The sequence below is a fragment of the Cetorhinus maximus genome, chromosome 1, assembly GCF_964194155.1.
Source record: "Cetorhinus maximus chromosome 1, sCetMax3.hap1.1, whole genome shotgun sequence".
NCBI lineage: Eukaryota > Metazoa > Chordata > Chondrichthyes > Lamniformes > Cetorhinidae > Cetorhinus > Cetorhinus maximus.
This window is the reverse complement of record NC_135879.1, coordinates 144,915,599-144,935,175: the sequence shown is the minus strand read 5'-3', so window position 1 is coordinate 144,935,175 and position 19,577 is coordinate 144,915,599. Positions and strand designations below refer to the sequence as shown.

At 46.4% G+C, this 19,577-nt stretch overlaps 1 protein-coding gene across 1 annotated transcript in view; it reads left to right on the top strand.

The window, feature by feature from the left end:
• Positions 1-19,086, top strand: part of LOC144695542 (mitochondria-eating protein-like) — a 73,579-nt gene extending 54,493 nt beyond the window's left edge. Inside the window, 1 exon segment of the mRNA XM_078566806.1 lies at positions 19,003-19,086. Coding sequence (XP_078422932.1) covers positions 19,003-19,086 — 84 coding nt within the window.
• Positions 19,087-19,577: the final 491 nt, after the last annotated feature.

Below are 19,577 nucleotides of genomic sequence, written 5' to 3'. Positions count from 1 at the left end.
TTTTTCCATTTATTTTGTGCCAAAATCATTCAGCTGCATTCATTCAGGATGTGTTGGAGCTGCCAAGAGCATCCTTGTCACGACTGTCATGGAAACTACAACGGAAGTTTATCTGTGATAAACATATGAACCAGCTTCCAAAGACTTGTACAAGAAACAGCCTCTATACAAAAATATCTCTAGAAAAGAGAAAATATGCTTTGGGGGATGTGACATCACAAGAAGAAAGCAGCTGTTGCTCAGCTGATGTTCCCCCCTCTGTGCATGATGGAACACTCACGGTTCTTGTGCCATATGGAAGTCATTTAATCTCTTTTACAAATTATTAAAACTACAATTTGAGGCACTTGAAGTGAGAGAGGAGCTGAATTCAAAACTCAAAGTGATCGAACCTTGGGCTAATTTCTTATCACTTACATTTTGCCCAGCTGTGGTATTGTGAGGAAGAATCGAAAGAGCGCTGCATGTTTACAGAGATGGAAATATCCTGAGGGTGTGGGCTGCCATCTTCTTTATCGCAGCATAACTCTCCTGGAATGGCTGCCATTTAAGGCTGGAGTTAAAATATTGCCAATTTTTAGATATGTTGCAATTTTTTAAAAAAATGTTTTTGATTACATTAGTTCACAAAATACTTCTGTTTATTTTGTGGCCACTACACAGTATGGTACATGGTACTCACAGCAATATACATTGACACATTGGGGTGTTTGTTTGATTGTGTAATCATTAAGCACAATGGTTTGGGGATCAATTAACTTGGTTGCGGTCTCTAGGTTTCAACTGGGCCATTTGGACTTCAAATGCTCTTCTGACATAGAGAATGGCCTTGGAGGCTTGGGGCATTGGCTTTTGTAAAGATTTGAGGGGTTTGATGTTAACTTGCCTTCTCATTCTGAGTTTGATCTATTTTTAATCTTTCTTGGGTTGGTCTGGGTGTGCACAGTTAATTTCATTGAGCTAGTTTTTCTCCTGCATTCAACAATTTATTATAATAGTCCAAGAGATCACAGATGATTCACTGGACTTTCAGTTCTTACAGACTCATGTCAGGCCTGTGTCTCACTTACCGGAGAGTGAGTCTCACCCTACAATGATCACTACTAGTTCAAAAAGTTACAATTTTGGCAAAAGGCAACCTCACTCAACAAATACATGGGTGAAACATTTGTTGGATGTATGTCAATCAGAATGGATAATGTACAGGTTCTGTCTGGAGCCCTTGTTTTCTGAAAACAGCCTAGAGGCTTTGTTTATTACATAGCTGTTTTAGGGAAGAAACATTTGATAAATTGCTGGACTGTGGGTGAAGTATGTATTTACTGACTGGCATTAGACAGATTGCTTTGGGTTATGGCTTATAATCAACCACTGGTGATGTTGTGGTGAGCATGTGTCTATTTTTCCCAGTGTTATAGAACAATGATATACGCTTTATCCATACGGGGAGACCCTCAGGATGATCAATGTGATTGGATTTTCTGATCGGCTTTCCAAACAACAAACCCCAGAGTCCAGCCTGAACAACGAGCTTTTAGCCTTGTGGTAGTGTCATCAGTTTAACAGGATTATTAGCTGGAAAGAGGAAGCATTAACTTTTCCCATTACACAGTGCATTTCCTGTGCAGTCATCAAGGTCTTGCCTTAGTAACATGCATGGCTATGCCTGTGTCCTATTTCATTTCCTCATGACAGCAACATGTGGGAGGATAATTTGGGGGAGGGAATGAGAAGATAATATGAGAAGTGGGAAAATCGAGAAAAAAAAATTCTTTTCAACTCAGGGATGTGAGTTTCAATCAAGCCCAAATGAATATGAACATCTTTCTATTTCCCTCTCAAATGGCTATTAAGGGTCCTGAGTGAAATGAATTTGGCTGTCCTCAGTCATATTCCCTGCAGGCATGTGTCCACAGCTGCACCAAACTGGCCTTATAATTGGCACTAATTAGCATTGAAAAGTAGTGAAGCTTCAGTGACCTTAACAAACTGCCTGCTTCACATTTCAGATTTATTTTCCTGTCCTGTTTTGTTTTACTTCAAATAAAATGTTATTGCTTTGGCTTTACATTATTGCTAAAAAGTGACTGCCGTACTCTGACAGCCTTTGTACTGGAACAAAAACTATGATAGATGTAACTGGGATAACTCAAGAATGGTTTTAGAAATCATGTTCAGTAAGGAAGACTCCTTCCACTCATAGTTCTGGCTGAAAGGACTGGTGAAATAAGTCCCCTTGATTTGCAAGTAAAACTGAATAAACAAGTACTAGTAATGATACACAAGTACTAGTGCATTAGAGGCTATAACATTGTAATAATTTGACATACTGGACAGGTTTCTACTTGAAACAGAGAACTTTATTAGAGAGAATTTTTCAGAAGCTACATGCTTGATCTAGGTCCTCGACTAGAAAGCCATGCGCTGTCCCCCTGCCCTGGATTATCTGTGCTTAGGGCTCATTAGTTGGAGTCTCCAAGAACAGTCATGTGACTCCCTGATAGACAGTAGGGAAGACTGTACCTTCAGTTACTACAAACATGAAAGCAATATTACAAAAAAATCTCTTTACAGCACAGTTCTCGTTTGAGAGCACATCAATTTTCCAGTACTGAACTACAGCGGAGTTGCTGCAGATTTAATCATATCTGCCTGAAGGTAAGAAACAAAATTGAGTAATAAGGAGCACAAAGGCAATGGAGAGGAAACAGTTCAGGTCAAGCCAAACTTCCCCAAGCTTCCCCCCATCCTGACTGTGAACTCACATTTTTCCCCTGTTTCTCTCCTATGCCCCCTCATGCCCTTTCTGAGCTCACCTTGTCTATTCCTGCTCCCTTGGCCCTTTTCCCATTAAGCTGACAGCCATCCAACTCCCTTCCTGGTCCCGGTGCTAGCTGCTCTTGTTAATGAATCCCTCTCCTCTGGTAATGACCCTCTCCCTTTCAAATCTGCTAACATCACTATCCATGCATGTCGGCAAAACCTCAGCAGAGAAAGTCCAGTGTTCAGGGCAGTTCAATTTTCCTGAGGGGTCCAAAAACAGGCATTAGGCTCCTCATTAGCATAGGCAAGGGACCCTAATGCCTGTTGTAGGTGGCTGTACATCCCAGACATTTTTATGGCTCTTGGACATGTCCTTGGAGATGCAGGATATGGTCTTGTAAAGTTATTCATTTTTGTCCCTGTTTTCCACTTGGAAAGGGGGCATAATGAGATGCAATTTTTCCAATTGAGCAAAAAATGTTTTGAGTTATTCTGGAGGGAAAGTTACATGCTACTGCAGCAGCTCCATCCTAACCATAAATTCTGTTTTCTCCTCAAATTCTCACCACTTGTATATCCTCTATTTTAATCACTCCACCATTGGCAGCCATGTCTTCAGCTGCCAAGGATCTGTGTTCTGGAATTCCATCCCTAAACCCCTCCGCCTCTCTATCCCTCTCTCTTCCTTTAAGATACTTTTTAAAATCTACCCCTTTGACCAAGCTTTTGGTCATCTGACCTAATATTTCCTTAAGTGGGTCTGACAGCATCTGTGGAGAGAAAAGCAGAGTTAACATTTCGAGTCCTTATGGCTCTACTTCAGAGCAGAGTCATACGGACTTGAAATGTTAACTCTGTTTCTCTCTCCACAGATGCTGTCAGATTTCCAGTATCTGCAGTATTTTGCTTTTATTTCCTTATGTGGCTTGGTGTCAAAATTTGTTTTGTTACACTAAAGGGCCCTGGACTGTTTTACACCAATAAAATGGCATATAAAAACAAACCCTTGGTGTTTTTGATAGTTTGGCACATTATTGTGACCATACAGATTGACTGTGCATGATAGTGTAAATAATAATAGTCGACACAAATTATTAGGCTTCTTTATACAATTGTGATGCCTAAAGAATAACATTCATCTCAGCTCCAATTTTGCACCAGTGGCACAGATACATAATGAGTGAAGATCACAGTGATGGTGAAAAGGAGGTACAGAGTTTGGCACTGATACGTTATGCCAACAAAGAACTATGAATGTGGGTTGATAGAGGATAGAGGCAGGGTGAACATCTGCAGGGGTTGTCTCAATCTGAGTCCCTGAAGAAATGGTGCAAACCACCATGGTAATTTGGGGTCAATATGTTAGTAATAGTTGTGTGCCATCTTGCAGTCCTGCAGAAATAACAGTAGGATTCACCATCAAGTTGTGAACCTGCAGCTATTCCAGTGAAAGTGACTCTTGGCATTGGTTGCAAACCCACCATGTACTCCATGGGATTTGCCCGCTGGGTCAATGTTACCACCCACCAATGCTACTTCATCCACAGGCAGGCACTTAACAGGAGAGCACCTGCACAAGCAAAACTTACTATTCTCAAGGGCCAGGCACCGCCAAAAAATATTAAATATATATGATGTAGTGGGTATCTTGTTCAGGATGAAGGAGCTACAGAGTATCTCTGTCTGCTATGTCTCTGCAGACCAAATCTGCCCAAATCAAACATGCCTATTAGCTTCACTCAGCCTTGCCTGAAAGTCTTCAGTTGTAATTAATGAGAAAATTGATAACCTCTGCAGCATTTACAAAAGACTTTTACTGTGTCAAGAAATTGCCTAAGAAAATCTTCATGGGTTTAGTTCTGAATAATCCAACCTAAATCTGTTTCTAAACATTTTTACAGCTGTAACTGTGAAAAATAATCATTAGGTGCTTTTGCAGAAGATGATCTAGTATTTAACAAAAAGAATATTTTGCAGTAGCAATGAAATTATGAATTAAATAATTATTTTCATGCAATTTTATATGCTGCTTGAATTCCCCGACACCGACTGAGAGCTTCAGTACTTTTCTTTGTGTTCTGGGACCCCTTCTGAGGAGGTGTGCAAGAGTGACTTGCAGTGACTAATCCTCACTCTTCTCTCCTTTTGTGTTTGGAACTGATTGTCAAGTTCCTTTTCTTGACTCAATAACTGAGACTAGGGGCAGAATCGTCCCAGATTTGGGAAAAAGAATGTTTTATCTGCGGCCACAATGGCAGCTTTTCACGCCATATTGTCCCAGTCCTGCCTCATTAATCATCCATTCCCAGGAAACATGCCATTTCAATGGCGGGCGGCATCCAATTCGCCCGCCGTCACCTCGCTGCTTCATCATGCTGGTTGCCATATTTAAAGTGCAGCCTTACGCGCACCTCTGTGTTTCCAGACCAGGACTGCTGCAAACAGACATAGCCCTGAAAGGCAAGAAGACTGCAGACTCCTCCAGTTTAGTGATGCGTCCCTCGAGCACCTTTTGGATGCCGTGGAGGCTCGCCATGATGTCCTCTACCCTCGCTATGGCCGCAGGAGGGGCAGCAACATCACTAATCCAGGAAGGGAGGCAGTGGCAGCAGTGGTTAGTGCCACCGTCCTGCAAAAGAGGACAACCACCCAGTGCAAAATGATGATGAATGATGATCTCCGTCCCACCAGGGTAAGTCACTCTTCTCATTATTCTCAACTCACATACTCACAAACCCATCTCACATCCACAAGGATCTCACACCTCAAGGGACAACACCACTAACTCTCACACACACCCTCACATCTCCATCAGACTCATATCCTCTGGAGCTCAAGTCCTCATCTGGCCCATGGCTCCGCTCACCACACAAACATTCCATGCAGTGCCATGAGTCCTGCTCATACATTCTCCATCTGTTTTCATGCAGGACAAGCCTGCACACATCAGCAGAGAGAGGTCCCAGACCGGGGGTGGAGTGGTCCACATTAGGCTCCTCGCTTGCTTTGAGGAGTGTGCCATCGCGCTGACTGGTGAGGTCGTGGACCGTGCCTGCGGCGATGGTGATGTCGGCAGTGAACAGTCACGTGAGGATCCTGCACCACATCATCCCTCTCTCAACACAATTGTGAGTGCTCTCTCTCCTGCTTTTGACTCTGCTGCCATGCACTAATTATCTTTACTTTGGTTCACAGGGAGCTTTGCCAAGCGACTGACATCCTCAGCCAGCCAGTCCCTCATCTCCACCCATGTCCTCACCTCCAGCCAAGAGGACTCCTCCTCCATTGAAGAGCTGGAAATAAGCAGCCTGGAAGACCCGTCACCGCGCTTACCCACATCCTGCACCAGCACAGAGACACACACCTCAATGGGACCTAGATCTAGAGCAGGCTGGGTTTCACAATCTGGTGGTCACCGCACGGACATGTGTCCACAGCAGTAGCTGAGCTCACCGGCACTCGGAGGACTGCTGGGGAAGAGGAATCTGTGAGGACAAAGTCAGATGATGAGCCTCTGGTTTTGGCCTTCCAACTTATCCTGGAGAGTCAGCAGAAAACAGGGAAACATCATGCAGCGTTGTTGGAAGCCCTCAACAGAGTGAACTTGAGTTGGAGGAGTGTGTCCGCCTGCTCTCTGATGAAGTGGTGCCCACAAGTATGCATATGGAGGTCATCATGGGAAAGATGGCAGATGCCATAGAGACCCTGGTCCAGCAGAAGGCGGAGATGCACGCAGAACTGCACTCTATGGCGGTAGCCATGGGTGAGTTCCTGCAGTGGCAATGCAAGGGGGAACTGTCTCTCCAGGTGCTCCTTCCCCTCAAGGAGTCAAGCTGGGGCCCTCAGGCATCTGAAGGGAGGACGAGTGGCAGCTGGACATCCCTAGGTCATCCACTCAGGAATCGCAGTGGTTGTCCTCTCCCTCCAAGCCCCCTTTGCCTGTGACCCCCTCAACCTCATCCTCTGTCACTGCAGAGGGAGCAGCTGGTCCACAGGAGGACAGTCAAAGGAAACCAGAGCCCCCAAGGCCTCAGCTCTCCAGAGGACCCACACCGAAGGCATCAGAGGCAACAGGGCTAACCATTGCACAGACTGTCTCCACCCCTGCTGCGGATGTCAGGGCATCACCTTAAAGTGGTAGGCCTAGAAAAGTTAAGAAATTCTGATCACAAGTGGCTGCACAAGTGAACACATTTTGTCACTTTATAATCTGAAAATATATTCACTTTCACTAAATAATGTGTAATGGTGTCTTTCAGCTTCATCCACAGACTTTGCAAGTCATCCCCCTGCATCCCCCCCTCTCCACTAGCAGTTCAGCTGCACGTAGTCGGCCCATGAGTGATTCTGGAGGGAGAATTTTTTCCTTGGACAGGGCCTTTCGGAGCCTTGTACCAGCACTCTCCCACAATGCGAATCCTTCATGGTTCACACTCAACTCAATGTCCTGAGCATTTTCAATGCTGCCTGCTGGGTTTCACTTTCAGTTGTCTATCTGAGCTGACCTGCATCTCCGCCACTCAATGATCACACTCCCATGCTGCACCTGTTCCCACCCAACACGAGGCTTCACTCACTTTCAATTTAACAAGCATGGTACTGGTACAGCATGTTTTCAGCTCCCCCATCCTTTCTCCTCCCCCAGTCACCCATGTCCTTTCCCCCATTACTGTTGCCCCCCCCCTGGCATCACCTTCCAACTGCCACATACCAGCCAGCATCATTTTCCTTCGGGGGTGTCCAGGTGAACGTGCATGTTCCTGTCTTCCAGAAAATCACACCCCCATCCATATTAACCTCCTCAACATCCTCCTTCCCATCCCCAGAGTCCATGTCTGCCTCCGAGTCCCCACTAACCACCCTCGCTGTCCCTTCTTCCGCTACCATTGCACACTGACCCTCCCTCCCTCCCGCCTCACTCTGCCCTCTGTCATTCTCACCATTCCCTCCTACCATGCCCACCCTCAGTTCCCTCCCCAGGATGCAGTCATCGGCTCCACAGACCCCTCCCTTGCATGGTCACCTGGACATTCCTCCCCCCCAACTCCTTCCCCTCTTGGAACTCCTTCCACCCTCCGAACTCCTTCCCTTACACCTTCCTCCCTATTTGACGTATTCTCCCCTGTTACCCCATCCCTCCCTGTACTCTTTCCCCACTCTCAACCTCACCCCCACTCCGGCACCTTCGTTCCCCCCCTTCCAACCTCACCCTCCCAACACCTTCGTTCCTTCGTTCCCTCTCCCAACTTCACCCCCCAACACCTTTGTTCCCCCACTGCCAACGTAACCCACCCCCCCTCCCTCCCCTACCCCGATACCTTTGTTCCCTCCTCCCCAACCCTCTTAGGCCCAGTGGGTCCTACATTTGGTGAAATTAGTTTATAGAGGACCCTGCATTTGCAAGGGTGAATAGCAACAGATCTTGGAAGTACTAAATGTTGTGTATGCATAAGCCAGATATTACAGGACCGAGAAGTTTTAAAAATGATTTACCTTTCTGTTCAGCCTAATTCATGCCCTGGGCCCTCGCTCCCAGAGGAGCAGGTTGCTGCTCCAGGTTCTGCCTCTTCTATGGGTCCAACGCACCTTTTATGATACCACAGGCATGAGCACCCAGCTAAATATTTAAAAGAAGTCATCCTTGGTATTTGGGATGGGGTCAATGACAAAGCAAAGTGGAAGATTGAAGTTCTGTTCCTGTTATACTTCCGCAGGTGCAACTATTGCCCTGACGTAATCTGATTGTGCAAGAGTTACACAGGCTACAAAGGCAGAGATGCCTTAAGATCACTTTGCAGGGGAAAATTTTCATCTCTGAAGCCTCGGAAGCTCTGAAAAAGTGGCATGCCGACTCGAAACAATAACTCTGTTTTTCTGCCCACAGATGCTGTCGGACCTGCTGGCCTGAATTTTACCATTGGTGTGTGCCCGAAGTCGGCACAGCTGGAAGCGGACGTAAAACCCACTCCCGGCCGAGATTGTGCTGTGAATGCGCTCCTACGCTGGCCGGCCAATCAACAGCCAGCTAGCATGAAACGTGCCCAGAGAAAGGTTCAGCACTGCCATTGAAGGCAGGAAGAGGGCGGGCCCCAATGTCACTGTGGGTGCTGGTGAGCACTCCCACTGAGCTCCCTGAAGACAGACAGCTGCCTCAGGGAGCTGCAGGCCTCCAAATAATAAAATAAAGTGCAAAAATGCTCCAAAAAATGTCCATGCAGCACAATCAAGCACCTGAAAGCATACTTCATTTAAAAAAAAAGTCCCCAGATATTTCTTTTTATTTTAAATCCTAACGGAGATTTCATTCCGTCCTTGGATGAGGTTTCATCAAAAATGTAAAGCCTGCTTGGCCGATTGGCCCATCCACCAAACGTAAGGTTGGACGGGCCACGAAAAATTGGTTTCAATTGGGCCGTTAATGGGCTTAATTGTCAGCGCCCACTGAGCGAAACATCACGCGAGTTCTCGTCGGGACACTCACCCAACGTCATCCTGCCCAATTTACACCCATTAGGGTGACCACGCACCTGCCCACAAGATGTAAAATTCCGGCCGCTGAGTTTTTCCAGCTTTTTCTGTTTTTATTTCAGGTTTCCAGCATCTGCAGTATTTTGCTTTTATTTATGCTTAAATTTTCATCCTCACCTCCTGGCTGGCAACCTGGTGGAGCAGATGGCCTACCCTTTGTAGGACCCACCCAATGGAACGCAAATCAGATGGGTGATCCACTCCGCCAGATTATTGCCCAGGGGGAGGTGAAATTTTACTCCACGCACTTTACATGAAGCAGTAACTTTTAATGCTCTTTTCATGTGCTGATGGTCTTTTGCAAAATTAGTTTTAAATTGTTCTAGCAGAAAGCCAACACAGAGACAATGGTCTATAAAGACCACAATAGCTTCGTTCTTTTCTGTAAAAAGGAGCTGGTTGTACGGTTCCCATATTTTGGACAGAATTTAACGCCCACCCCTGTGGGAAGTTTGGTAGCGGGGGGAAATTGAAACAGCCGGGAGGGTGGCGGGTGGGTCCCTGCCCCCTTCCCACCTCTGCCCCAATTAAGCCCGAAGACAGCCTTCCTGCCCTGCTGCCAATTGAGGCCCTTAATGTCCACTTGAGGGCCTCATCCTGTCTGCTGCTGGTATTCACCCAATGGTGGGCAGGGGACTCACCATACAGGGAGACTGGAAATGTGGGCTTCCCGGGGATCCCTTGTTCAAAGGCACTCAATGCCTGATTGAGAGACACAGCATTGGGAAGGAGGCCCACTGAAAGCCAACCCCCTCTGCACTCGCTGCTAACCCCACTCCCCACTGCTCCCTTGTGACCCCTACCCCGTGAACCCTGCTTCTGCCATTATTCACCTGTGCCTGGGTTCGTGGTGATCCTGAGCCTCGGGTGGGTGTAGTACTGGCAGCAGCCACCACCTCCCCGCTGGTGCTGACAATCACTGAAGAGTCGCTGGCCTCTGATTGGCTGGCAGTTCTTAGTGGGTGGGTCGTCCATCCCAGGGGACCCCCTGATTCTTGGGAAGACCCACTGCTGGCCAGTTGAATGCCTGATTGGGCATTTAATGTGGCAGGTTTTCCCCAAAGCAGATGACGCAGGGCTCTCGCCGGTTCCCCAGCGGGCGGGTGAGAGCCTGTTTGTTGCAGCCATTAAATACCACCCTTACAGTTTTCATTTGAGATTCCCAAAATTTGCAGGCTTCTTTCTTCCTCCACATTTAATAAAGTCACCCCGATTTTCTGTTGACTTGTAACATAGTAGACTTGACTCTTCCTTTAGCCTTTATAACACAACACAGACAATGTGAGGATTTCAGTTCCGAGCAGCATTAAAATATTCCATTGATTAAAAGGGTGGTTCATTGAATGGTGAACTCAGGGTTGCTACCATGAAATAAGAACTCAAACAAAGAAGACTAAACCACATTTAACCTTTTCATAAAAGATTTTCCCAATCTGTTACAACATGTTTTCTCACATCTGTTCTGTAATTTAAATTTTTGTGGTTACATCTCCTGAGTGCAATTTTTTTAGCAAGTTTAAATAATAAATGGCATGGGATCCTGAGGTCCCAGCCTAGAAACTATCTATTATTTTGTTTGTTCTGTGACTCATGGGGAATGAATTTTATGGAGCCTGCAAGGACGTGAAACGTGGCGTGTGGGGTGACTGAATTGGGTAGGAGCTGAAATTTCAATTTCCCGCTGGCGATTGAGATGCAGCAGTGAAGTCGGCAGCGTGTATGTGGCGTGTGGGCCTCACGTTGTCCTGTGGCAGGTTTCCGCCAATAATACACTTAATGCCATGAATACTCATTAATTGGGAAGCACACCAAATTCAGTCCTACCTTCAAGATTAAGTCAGAGGGGCACAGGAAAGCCGTTCCTCCTGTTTTCCAACAGCTCAAAGGTGGCATGCACCAGATGAGGTTGTTCAATATATGGATTTGAGGTGAGGTTTTGTCTTTGTCTAACTTGGCAGCACAGGGCACGTTAGCAGGGGAAGGTAGCGGAAAGGGCCAGACGGGGGTGGAGAGTGTGGTGCTCGGGCCCTCGAATGGCCCAACAGCTGGGCTGGCAAGAAGTTGGAGCTTATGCTCGGATCCTTAAGAGGCAGCACAGCAAGGCACTGGAACCTTTTGAGAGGGGAGGACGTGAGCGAAGGAGGCAACGTTCCAGCCCATAGGGCAGGGTCTTTCATTGCAGTCGTCTGGTCTATTTGTCCAAGGGAGGCAGCTGCACCATACATGCTGGGCGTACAGTCATGGAATGGGTGTCAATCTTGAATCAGGGCAGGTCCAGTGGCAGGGTCAGAGTGTTAGTGTCCATCAATTTGGTTGCTAAAAAACTGCTACCTTGCTGGAGATCAGGTGCCGCTGGGAATCCTTTACCCAACAGGAGGTCAGGTTGTTGTGGGAGGAGGTTGATGTAGGATGGGAAGTGTTCTGGGTGTAGTCCATGGGAAGGTCATGCACTCCCATTGGTCAACTGCAGCTGCTTGAAGAATGAAGGCCATGCCAACAGAGGTGCTCAGATCATTGCCTGCCTTCTTCACGCAGTTCACTTTGTGGATCTCATACTTCCAATCTTCTTGCAACCTCAGGTGGTGGAGGAGAGTATTTGCCAGAGGAGGGCCTTGGTCGCACAACATGGGCTACATGGCCATCTCACATCCTACATGGCCAGAGCCAGGACCAGCCAATGGGAAGGGGCGCCAGGAGGAATTCGACCAGTGCTGTCTTCATCGCTGAAGAGCATTGACGCATCACCACATGTGCAGAGCGTGCACTTACTTTCAGATGTCTGAGGAAGGGCAAGAGTTATAGCTGAGTTGTCGTGAAGAAGTACCATCACTTGATCTGATATACAGCCACCAGCTCAGGCACTGTGTAAATTATGTGTTTTGTTTTATTGGACATGAGTGGGCTGCAGCTAGGCTGGGGGAATGAAAGTTCAGAGGCAAGGTAGCATACATGTTCTGCTACAGGAGACTGAGATGAGGACTTCAATGGGGCAGTGTGCAGGAGAACATTGATGGACATGCAGACTGAGATGCTTGATGCATTGGCAGACCGTTTCGCTGTCAAGGAGCATGGAGGAGTCTCTCAAACTTGGCACAGTGCCCATCCTATCCACCATGGAAGTGGAGACCAACTTCATGAGAACACTTGTGGGCTCAGCCATTACACAGCATCTGGTAGCCTGTGCCTCGACCTCTAATGCAGCACAGGCAGAAGCTGTTCAATGTCTCAGTGCTGCAGTGGAAGCTCTGACTGGGGTCGTGAGATCTATGCTTGTTGCCATGCAGGCTCAGACTACTGTCATCATTGTTACAGATATCAGTGTTCAAAGCAGGGGGTCTAACAGCAGTCCATTAAGTTTTCCTCCAATAGATGTGAGAGTGAGTAAGTGTGAGAGTGTGTGTGAGTGTGAAGGTGTGTGAGAGTGAGTGTGTGAGATAGAATGTGAGTGAATGTGTGAGAATGAGTGAGAGTGATGTGTGAGAGCAAGTGAGTGAGTGTGAGTATGAGAGAGAGTGTGAGTATGAGAGTGAGTGTGAGAGTGAATGAGTGTCAGAGTGAGTGAGTTGAGTGAGTGCGTGTGAGAGTGAGAGAGTGTGAGTGTGATAGTGTGCAAGAGTGAGCGAGTGTGAGTGACTGTTGGAGAGTGTGAGTGACTGTAGGAGTGAGTGTATGAGTGAATGTGAATGTGTGCGTGCATGTGAGAGTGACTAAGATTGTGTGAGTGTGAGTAACAGTGAGTGCATGTGAGAGAGTGTGTGAGAATGAGTGAGTGTGAGTGAGTCAGAGTGATGTCTGAGGATAAGTCAGTGTGAGTGAGTGAGTGAAAAATTAGAATAAGTGAGTGAGTGAGATGTGTGAGTGAATGTGAGAGTGAGTGAGTGCAAGAGTGAGAGTGTGAGGGTGAGTGAGTGTGAGAGAGTGACTGAGTGAGTGTGTGTGAGAGTCAGTGTGTGAGAGTGAGTGAGTGTCAGAGTGAGTTTGTGACAGTGAGTGCATGTGAGGGAGAATGAATGTGTGAGAGTGAGTGAGTGTGAGTATGTGAGTGTGTGTGAGTGAATATGAGTAGTGTGTGTGTATGTGAGAGCGAGTGAGTGAGATTGTGTGAGTGTGAGTAAGAGTAAGTTAGTTTGTGTGAGAGAGTGTGTGAGAATGAGTGTGTGTGTGAGAGTGATGTATGAGAATAAGTGAGTAAGCGTGAGTTTGAGTGAGTGAGATGAGTGTGTGAGAGTGAGGGTGTGTGAGAGTCAGTGTGTGAGAGAATGTGTAATTGTGAGAGTCAGTGAGTGTGAGAGTCAGTGTGTGAGAGTGAGTGTCAGAGTGAGTTTGTGTGACAGTGAGTGCATGCGAGGGAGAGTGAATGTGAAAGTGTGTGTGAGTGAATGTGAGAGTGTGTGTATGTGAGAGTGAGTGAGTGAGATTGTGTGAGTGTGAGTGCTTGTGAGGGAGAGTGAATGTGAAAGTGTGTGTGAGAGTGAGTGTATGTGCGAATGAGTATGAGCAAATGAGTGAATGTGAGAATCAGTGTGTGTGAGAGTGATGTGTGAGGGTAAGTGAGTGAGAGTGAGTGTGTGTGAGAATGTGTGTGAGAGTAAGTGTACGTGAGAATGGGTGTGTGTGAATAAGTGAGTGAGTGAATGTGTGTGAGAATAAGGGAGTGAGTGAGTGTGAGAGAGTGGGCGAATGAGTGTGTGTGTCATTATGTGTGAGAGTGAGTGAGTGTGAAAATGTTTGCATGAGAGTCAGTGTGCAAGAGAGTGAGTCTTTGCGAATGAGAGTGAGTGTGTATATATGTGAGTGAGTTAGTGTGAGAGTGACTGAGTGTGTGAGTGAGTGAATGTGTGTGAGAGTAAGTGTGTGTGTGAGAGTAAGTGCGTGAAAAGGTGAGCGAGTGTGAGACTAAGTATGTGAGTGAGTTTGTGAGAGTGTGTGAAAATGAGCGTGAGTGTGTGTGAGACAGTGTGAGAGTGAGTGAGTCTGAGAGTGAGTGAGCGTGAGGGTGAGTGAGTGTGAGAGAGTGCATTAGTCATTGTGTGTGAGAGTGAGTGAGTGTGATTGTGAACGAATGTGAGAGTCAGTGTTAGAGTGTGTGAATGAGTGAGAGTGTGTGAGAGTGAGCGAGTGTGCAAGAGAGTGAGGGTGAAAATGAGTGTGTGTGTGTGTGTATGTATGTGAATGAGTTAGTGTGTGAGTGTGTGTGAGCGAGTGAATGTGTGTGAGAGTAAGTATGTGAGTGAATGTGTGAAAGAATGAGTGTGTGTGAGACAGAGAGTGTGAGGGTGATTGTAAGAGTGTGTGAGAGAGTGAGTGAGTGTGTGGGTGAATGAATGAGAGTGAGTGTGTGTGTAAGGGAGTGAGTGAATGTGTGTGAGAGTAAGTGAGTTTGTGTGAGAATGAGTGTATGAGTGAGCCTGCGAATGAGTGTGAGAGTAAGTGAATGAGAGTGAGGTGTGAGTGACTGAGTGAGTGTGCAAGTAAGTGAATGAGGGTGAGAGTGAGTGTCTGTGAGAGTGAGTGTGTGTGAGTCAGTGTGAGAGTGAATGAGTGTGAGGGTTAATGATATTGTGTGAGAGTGAGTGAGTGTGTGTCAGAGTGAATGTGTTATTGGGTGAATGTGTGTGAGTGAGTGAGTATCAGAGTGAGTGTGTGTGAGTGAGTGTGAGAGTGAGTTTGTGTGAGAGTAAGCGAGTGAGAGTGAAAGAGTGTGGCAGAGTGAGTGATTGTGAGGGTTAATGAGTATGTGTGAGAGTGAGTGTGAAAGTGAGTGTGTGATTGGGTGAATGTGTGTGGGTGAGAGTGAGTGACTATGTGAGAGTGACTGAGTGTGTGTAAGGGGTAGTGAGTGTGAGAGTGAGTGAGTGTAAGAGAGATTGGTTGTGCACGAGAGTGAGTGTGAGATTGAGTGAGTGAGTGGATGTGTGTGAGTCTGACTGTGTATGAAAGTAAGTGAATGATAGTGAGAATAACTGTGAGAGTGAGAGATTGAGTGTGAAAGTGACTGAGTGTAAGAGTGCGCGAGAGAGTGTGTGTATGAGAGTGAGTGAGTGTGTGAGTGAGTATGTGTGAGGGTGAGTGAGTGTGAGAGAGAGAATGTGAGAGTGTTTGAATGAGTGTGTGTGAGTGAGTGTGTGCAGGCGAGAGTGTGTGTGAGATAGAGTGGGTATGAGAGTGAATGAGTGTGAGAGTGAGTGTTAGATTGAGTGAGTGCATGTATATGTGTGTGTGAGTGAGCAAGTGTGTTTGTGAGCAAGTGAGTGTGTGTGTGAGCATGAGTGAGTGTGTAATAATGCCTGAGTGTGAGTGAATGATTGTGTGTGTGAGCGTGAGTGAGTGTGTAATAATGACAGTGTGAGTGAGTGAGTGTGAGAGTGAGTGATGTGTGTGTGAGAGTGAGTGAATGGGCTGCATTTTACCTGCCTTCGCTGGGTGCGTTTTCAGGGGGGGACAGGTAAAATAGGGTGGGAGCCCACCCAGCACCTCCCCACCCATCCCCGAGCTCACACCCATAATATGAGGGCGAGGTGGGCGCTGAAATTTGACAGCCTGCCTGCCATATTTAAACAGATAATTAAAAGTCAGTTATGTTTGTTACCAGGCTAAGTGACCCTGATAATACACTGCCCACGCCATAAAATGTTTGGCGTGTGTAGTTGGGCGGGAGTGGGCAGCCTGATTTTTTATATAATCTCTTCAAAGGATGGGAAGGGGGGGGTGGTGTTCTATCTTCGGGAGCTGCCCTTTGTCGATTGATGGATGTATCCTGATGGTAGAACCCGCTCTTTCTTCCTACCCGCCTGCATCCTTAAACCCACCACCCCCATCCCCCTCCCTAACCTGCCCAATCCCTCCCTGCCCAAGGCCCTGGACTTAAGTATTGCTGAAAAATATTTTTTCTGTTTTCTTGCACTCGTCAGGACAATTCACAAGAAAATAACAATGTTGGGGGAAACAGCAACTTTATACTGTATGAGAAGAGAGTGCTGATTGGTTGGCAAGTGGACTCTGATTGGTAGTGGCGTTGCCATGGAGTATGCACTATTTGATGGTGACTGACCACTGCCAAGCATAGTTTGAAATTTAAACCTAGTAGCTTGGCTCTGATTGGTCAAGACATTGGCCTGGGGAATGAGTCAGTGAATGGCTATCACTTATTTTGTTTAGCTGAAACAGGCGCACTGTGTGAACATGTTCTTTCTGTCTGCAAAGAACAGGGCCCTGTGTGTTAATATATGTAGCTTCCAACCTGGACCCAACGTGATGACTTCGGAGGTCAGTGCTGCCATCACATGATTTCCCCTCCCCCAGACCCCACCTCCAATGCCATCCTCAAAGGGGCAGGGAAAACTCGGCTATTGACTTTGTGGTAGACTCCATTGAAATGCTGTCACCCAGTTATTCTTTTAGGATTTCTTTAAAACATTTTTAAGTCATTTAAGTTTGGTCTTTTTAATCTGTAGGGAATTCAAGCAATTTGTTTATAATTACTTGGCAATATGTGCCTGGCAATGCACTCTGATCAATGTAGACATCAAATACTTCTTTATTGTGTGACTTTGCTCTGAGCAGACCATACTTCCAGGCTGACCATGAGCATGCCCTAAGCAACCCAGGCCAAGAAATAACTATAACAGACATTGTGTGGGGAACTGAGCTTCATTGCCCAAAGGGGTGTTATTTTGTATTTCACTCTGAACTAACCTATACTTCCTGTGAATGTCTCTGTGATTTATGATGCCTAGCACATGCATGATCCTCTGTTAAATATATACAGGCACAATGTGAAGAAAGACGTATTTCCCATGATCTTATTTTTACCCGGAAGACTCCATGTGAATATTACAGATGAAAGTCTTGAGTCTGAGAGTTAGAGACATGGAGTCTAGTCAAAATGTGATACAAAAAATGTATTTTTTCATGTCACGATTATAATCCCAGTTAAAGGGACAGAGTTACACCATAGAATCATAGAAATTTACAACACAGAGGGAGGCCATTCTGTGCTGGCCCTTTGAAAGAGCTATCTACTTCGTCCTAATCTCAGGCTCTTTCGCCATGGGCCTGCAACTTTCCTCCCTTCAAGTATTTATCCGATTCCCTTTTGAAAGTTACTATTGAATCTGCTTCCTCCACTGTTTAGGTAGTGCATTCCTGATCATAATAACTCGCTGCGTAAAAAATGTTCTGCTCATCTCTGGCTCTTTTGCTGATTACCTTAAGCCTGTGTCCTCTGGTTATCAGCTCTTCTGTCACTGGAAGCAGTTTCTCCTTGTTTACTCCATCAAAATTCTTCATTAATGACTCCGTTAATTCTCTCTTTAACCTTCTCTGATCTAAGGACCACAATCCAGTGGCTTAATATTTAAAAAGTAAATAAAGTAAATAATGAAACCTGTATCTTTTCAATTGTATCTTCTTTGAGGAGCATTATAACCAAGATAAATATTAACAGAAGCAAGGGATGGACCTCATTTGCAGGAAGAAAGCCGTTTCTGAATGGCCTCAGGAGGCAGTTGTGTCACCTAATTGGTTTATAAAATTCATGAATTTCAGAACCTTATGGTTTATAAAAACTCAGGGAAATCCTTTTATATCTTCCCCTTTTAGCTGTTGCCAGGAGAATATGAGCCATCTATTTCAAGGCTCTCTCCAAAATTACACTGGATACAATGATGGCAAGGAGATTGAGGAAAGTTTTATTTTGCAATTTTCACCCCTTTTTGGGTGGCACTGCATCGGCTTCGAAACATAAGCCAGCGACATTATTCTGGGCAGTGTAAGGGAAGCACTTAATTGTACCCCAATAAACCTGGAAATATTTGATACTGAGGGAAAAGCTGTATCATCATCCAACACAGTATAACTTCATCGTAAAATAACAAAGGTTTAACAAATTAACATATGGAAACACAGGTCTAATCTTATTGGGCAGGATTGTCCCATGAGCTTTGTGTCACCGACGCCGGAACCAAATGTGGGTCCTGAGTCCGCGCTTTCTGGGATCCAGACCTGGGGAGTTGGTTTTCCCAGAGGGGCTTCCTATTAGTCGCCTCCAAGCTCGGTGTCCTATTAGGGATGGCAGGCGGGCTCCCGATACTGCTAGCCCAATCACAGGGCTGACAGCATGAGAGCCTCGGCAGCCCCACTGAGAGAGGTGAGTGATGCTGAGGCAGATAGGAGGATGTGAAGGCACCTCAAAATGGAGGAGCCTTCGAAAGGGTGAAAATAATTCAATTTTTTAGAGGGGCCAAGCTGGTAGGCCCCTCTGACAGGGGGGGATTCCCTCTGGCGGCAATGTTTAGGCCTCTTTAGGGGGAGTAGATTCTGGCTCCGAGGGCCCTCTGGCCTGCTGCAGGGAGGCTGCCTAAATTAAGCTGACGACCAACGCTCGCGGTGGGTGGGCCGCCCAGCCACTGGCAAAATGCCGGCGAGCGCTCTAAATGTCTCCTACTTGGATCATAAATATGCAGATTTGTTGCCTGATGCAATGCAGTCGACATTTAATCCACATTCCAGCTGGCCCCAGGGAAATACCCCCGGCGGTGAGAATGCTATTCTCCCGACCCTCCCCCGCCCCCACTCCTGCCAGCTTTCAGCTGGAAAAATACTGCCCATTGTTATTCTCTTTAATTATCCATCCAAAACTGACCACAGTAGCACACAATGCTATGCTGCCTAACATAGCCTTAAATTATTTTTGGTAATTCTTCTTATTAGGACTTCAAACTTCCAGGGCCTGTCAAATGTCATCAGCAGTATGGCACCAATTTTGACCTTGCTGCTATGGTCACAGCCGCATAACCTAATAACTGCCGCACCATCAAATTAGTACCTATTAATTCTGTGGAGTCTAAAAATATCTTGGCAGGGATAAGAGCCTGGTCCCACAAAAGTACTGCAAACTGAAGTTGATCCCTGTGTGACCCATGCCACCCCACCCGACAACACTCACCCACTGAGCCTATTTTGAGCACCTAGTTCGGGAGGTATAAATGAGCTCTGGTCCCCGGACATCCTGATGTTGGCTTCAGGCATCAGGCAGGCAACATGGTTGTTCTGCTCAATTCAAGGCTGTTGTGGGTAGCAGTGGAAAATCCCCCTGTGAGCCATACTGATATCAATTCAATTATACCATAGAAACATAGAAACTAGGAGCAGGAGAAGGCCATTCAGCCCTTCGAGCCTGCTCCGCCATTCATTATGATCATGGCTGATCATCCAACTCAATAGCTTGCTCCCTCTTTCTCCCCATACGTACCCATGTGGTTACAATCATAGGGATCAGATAGGAA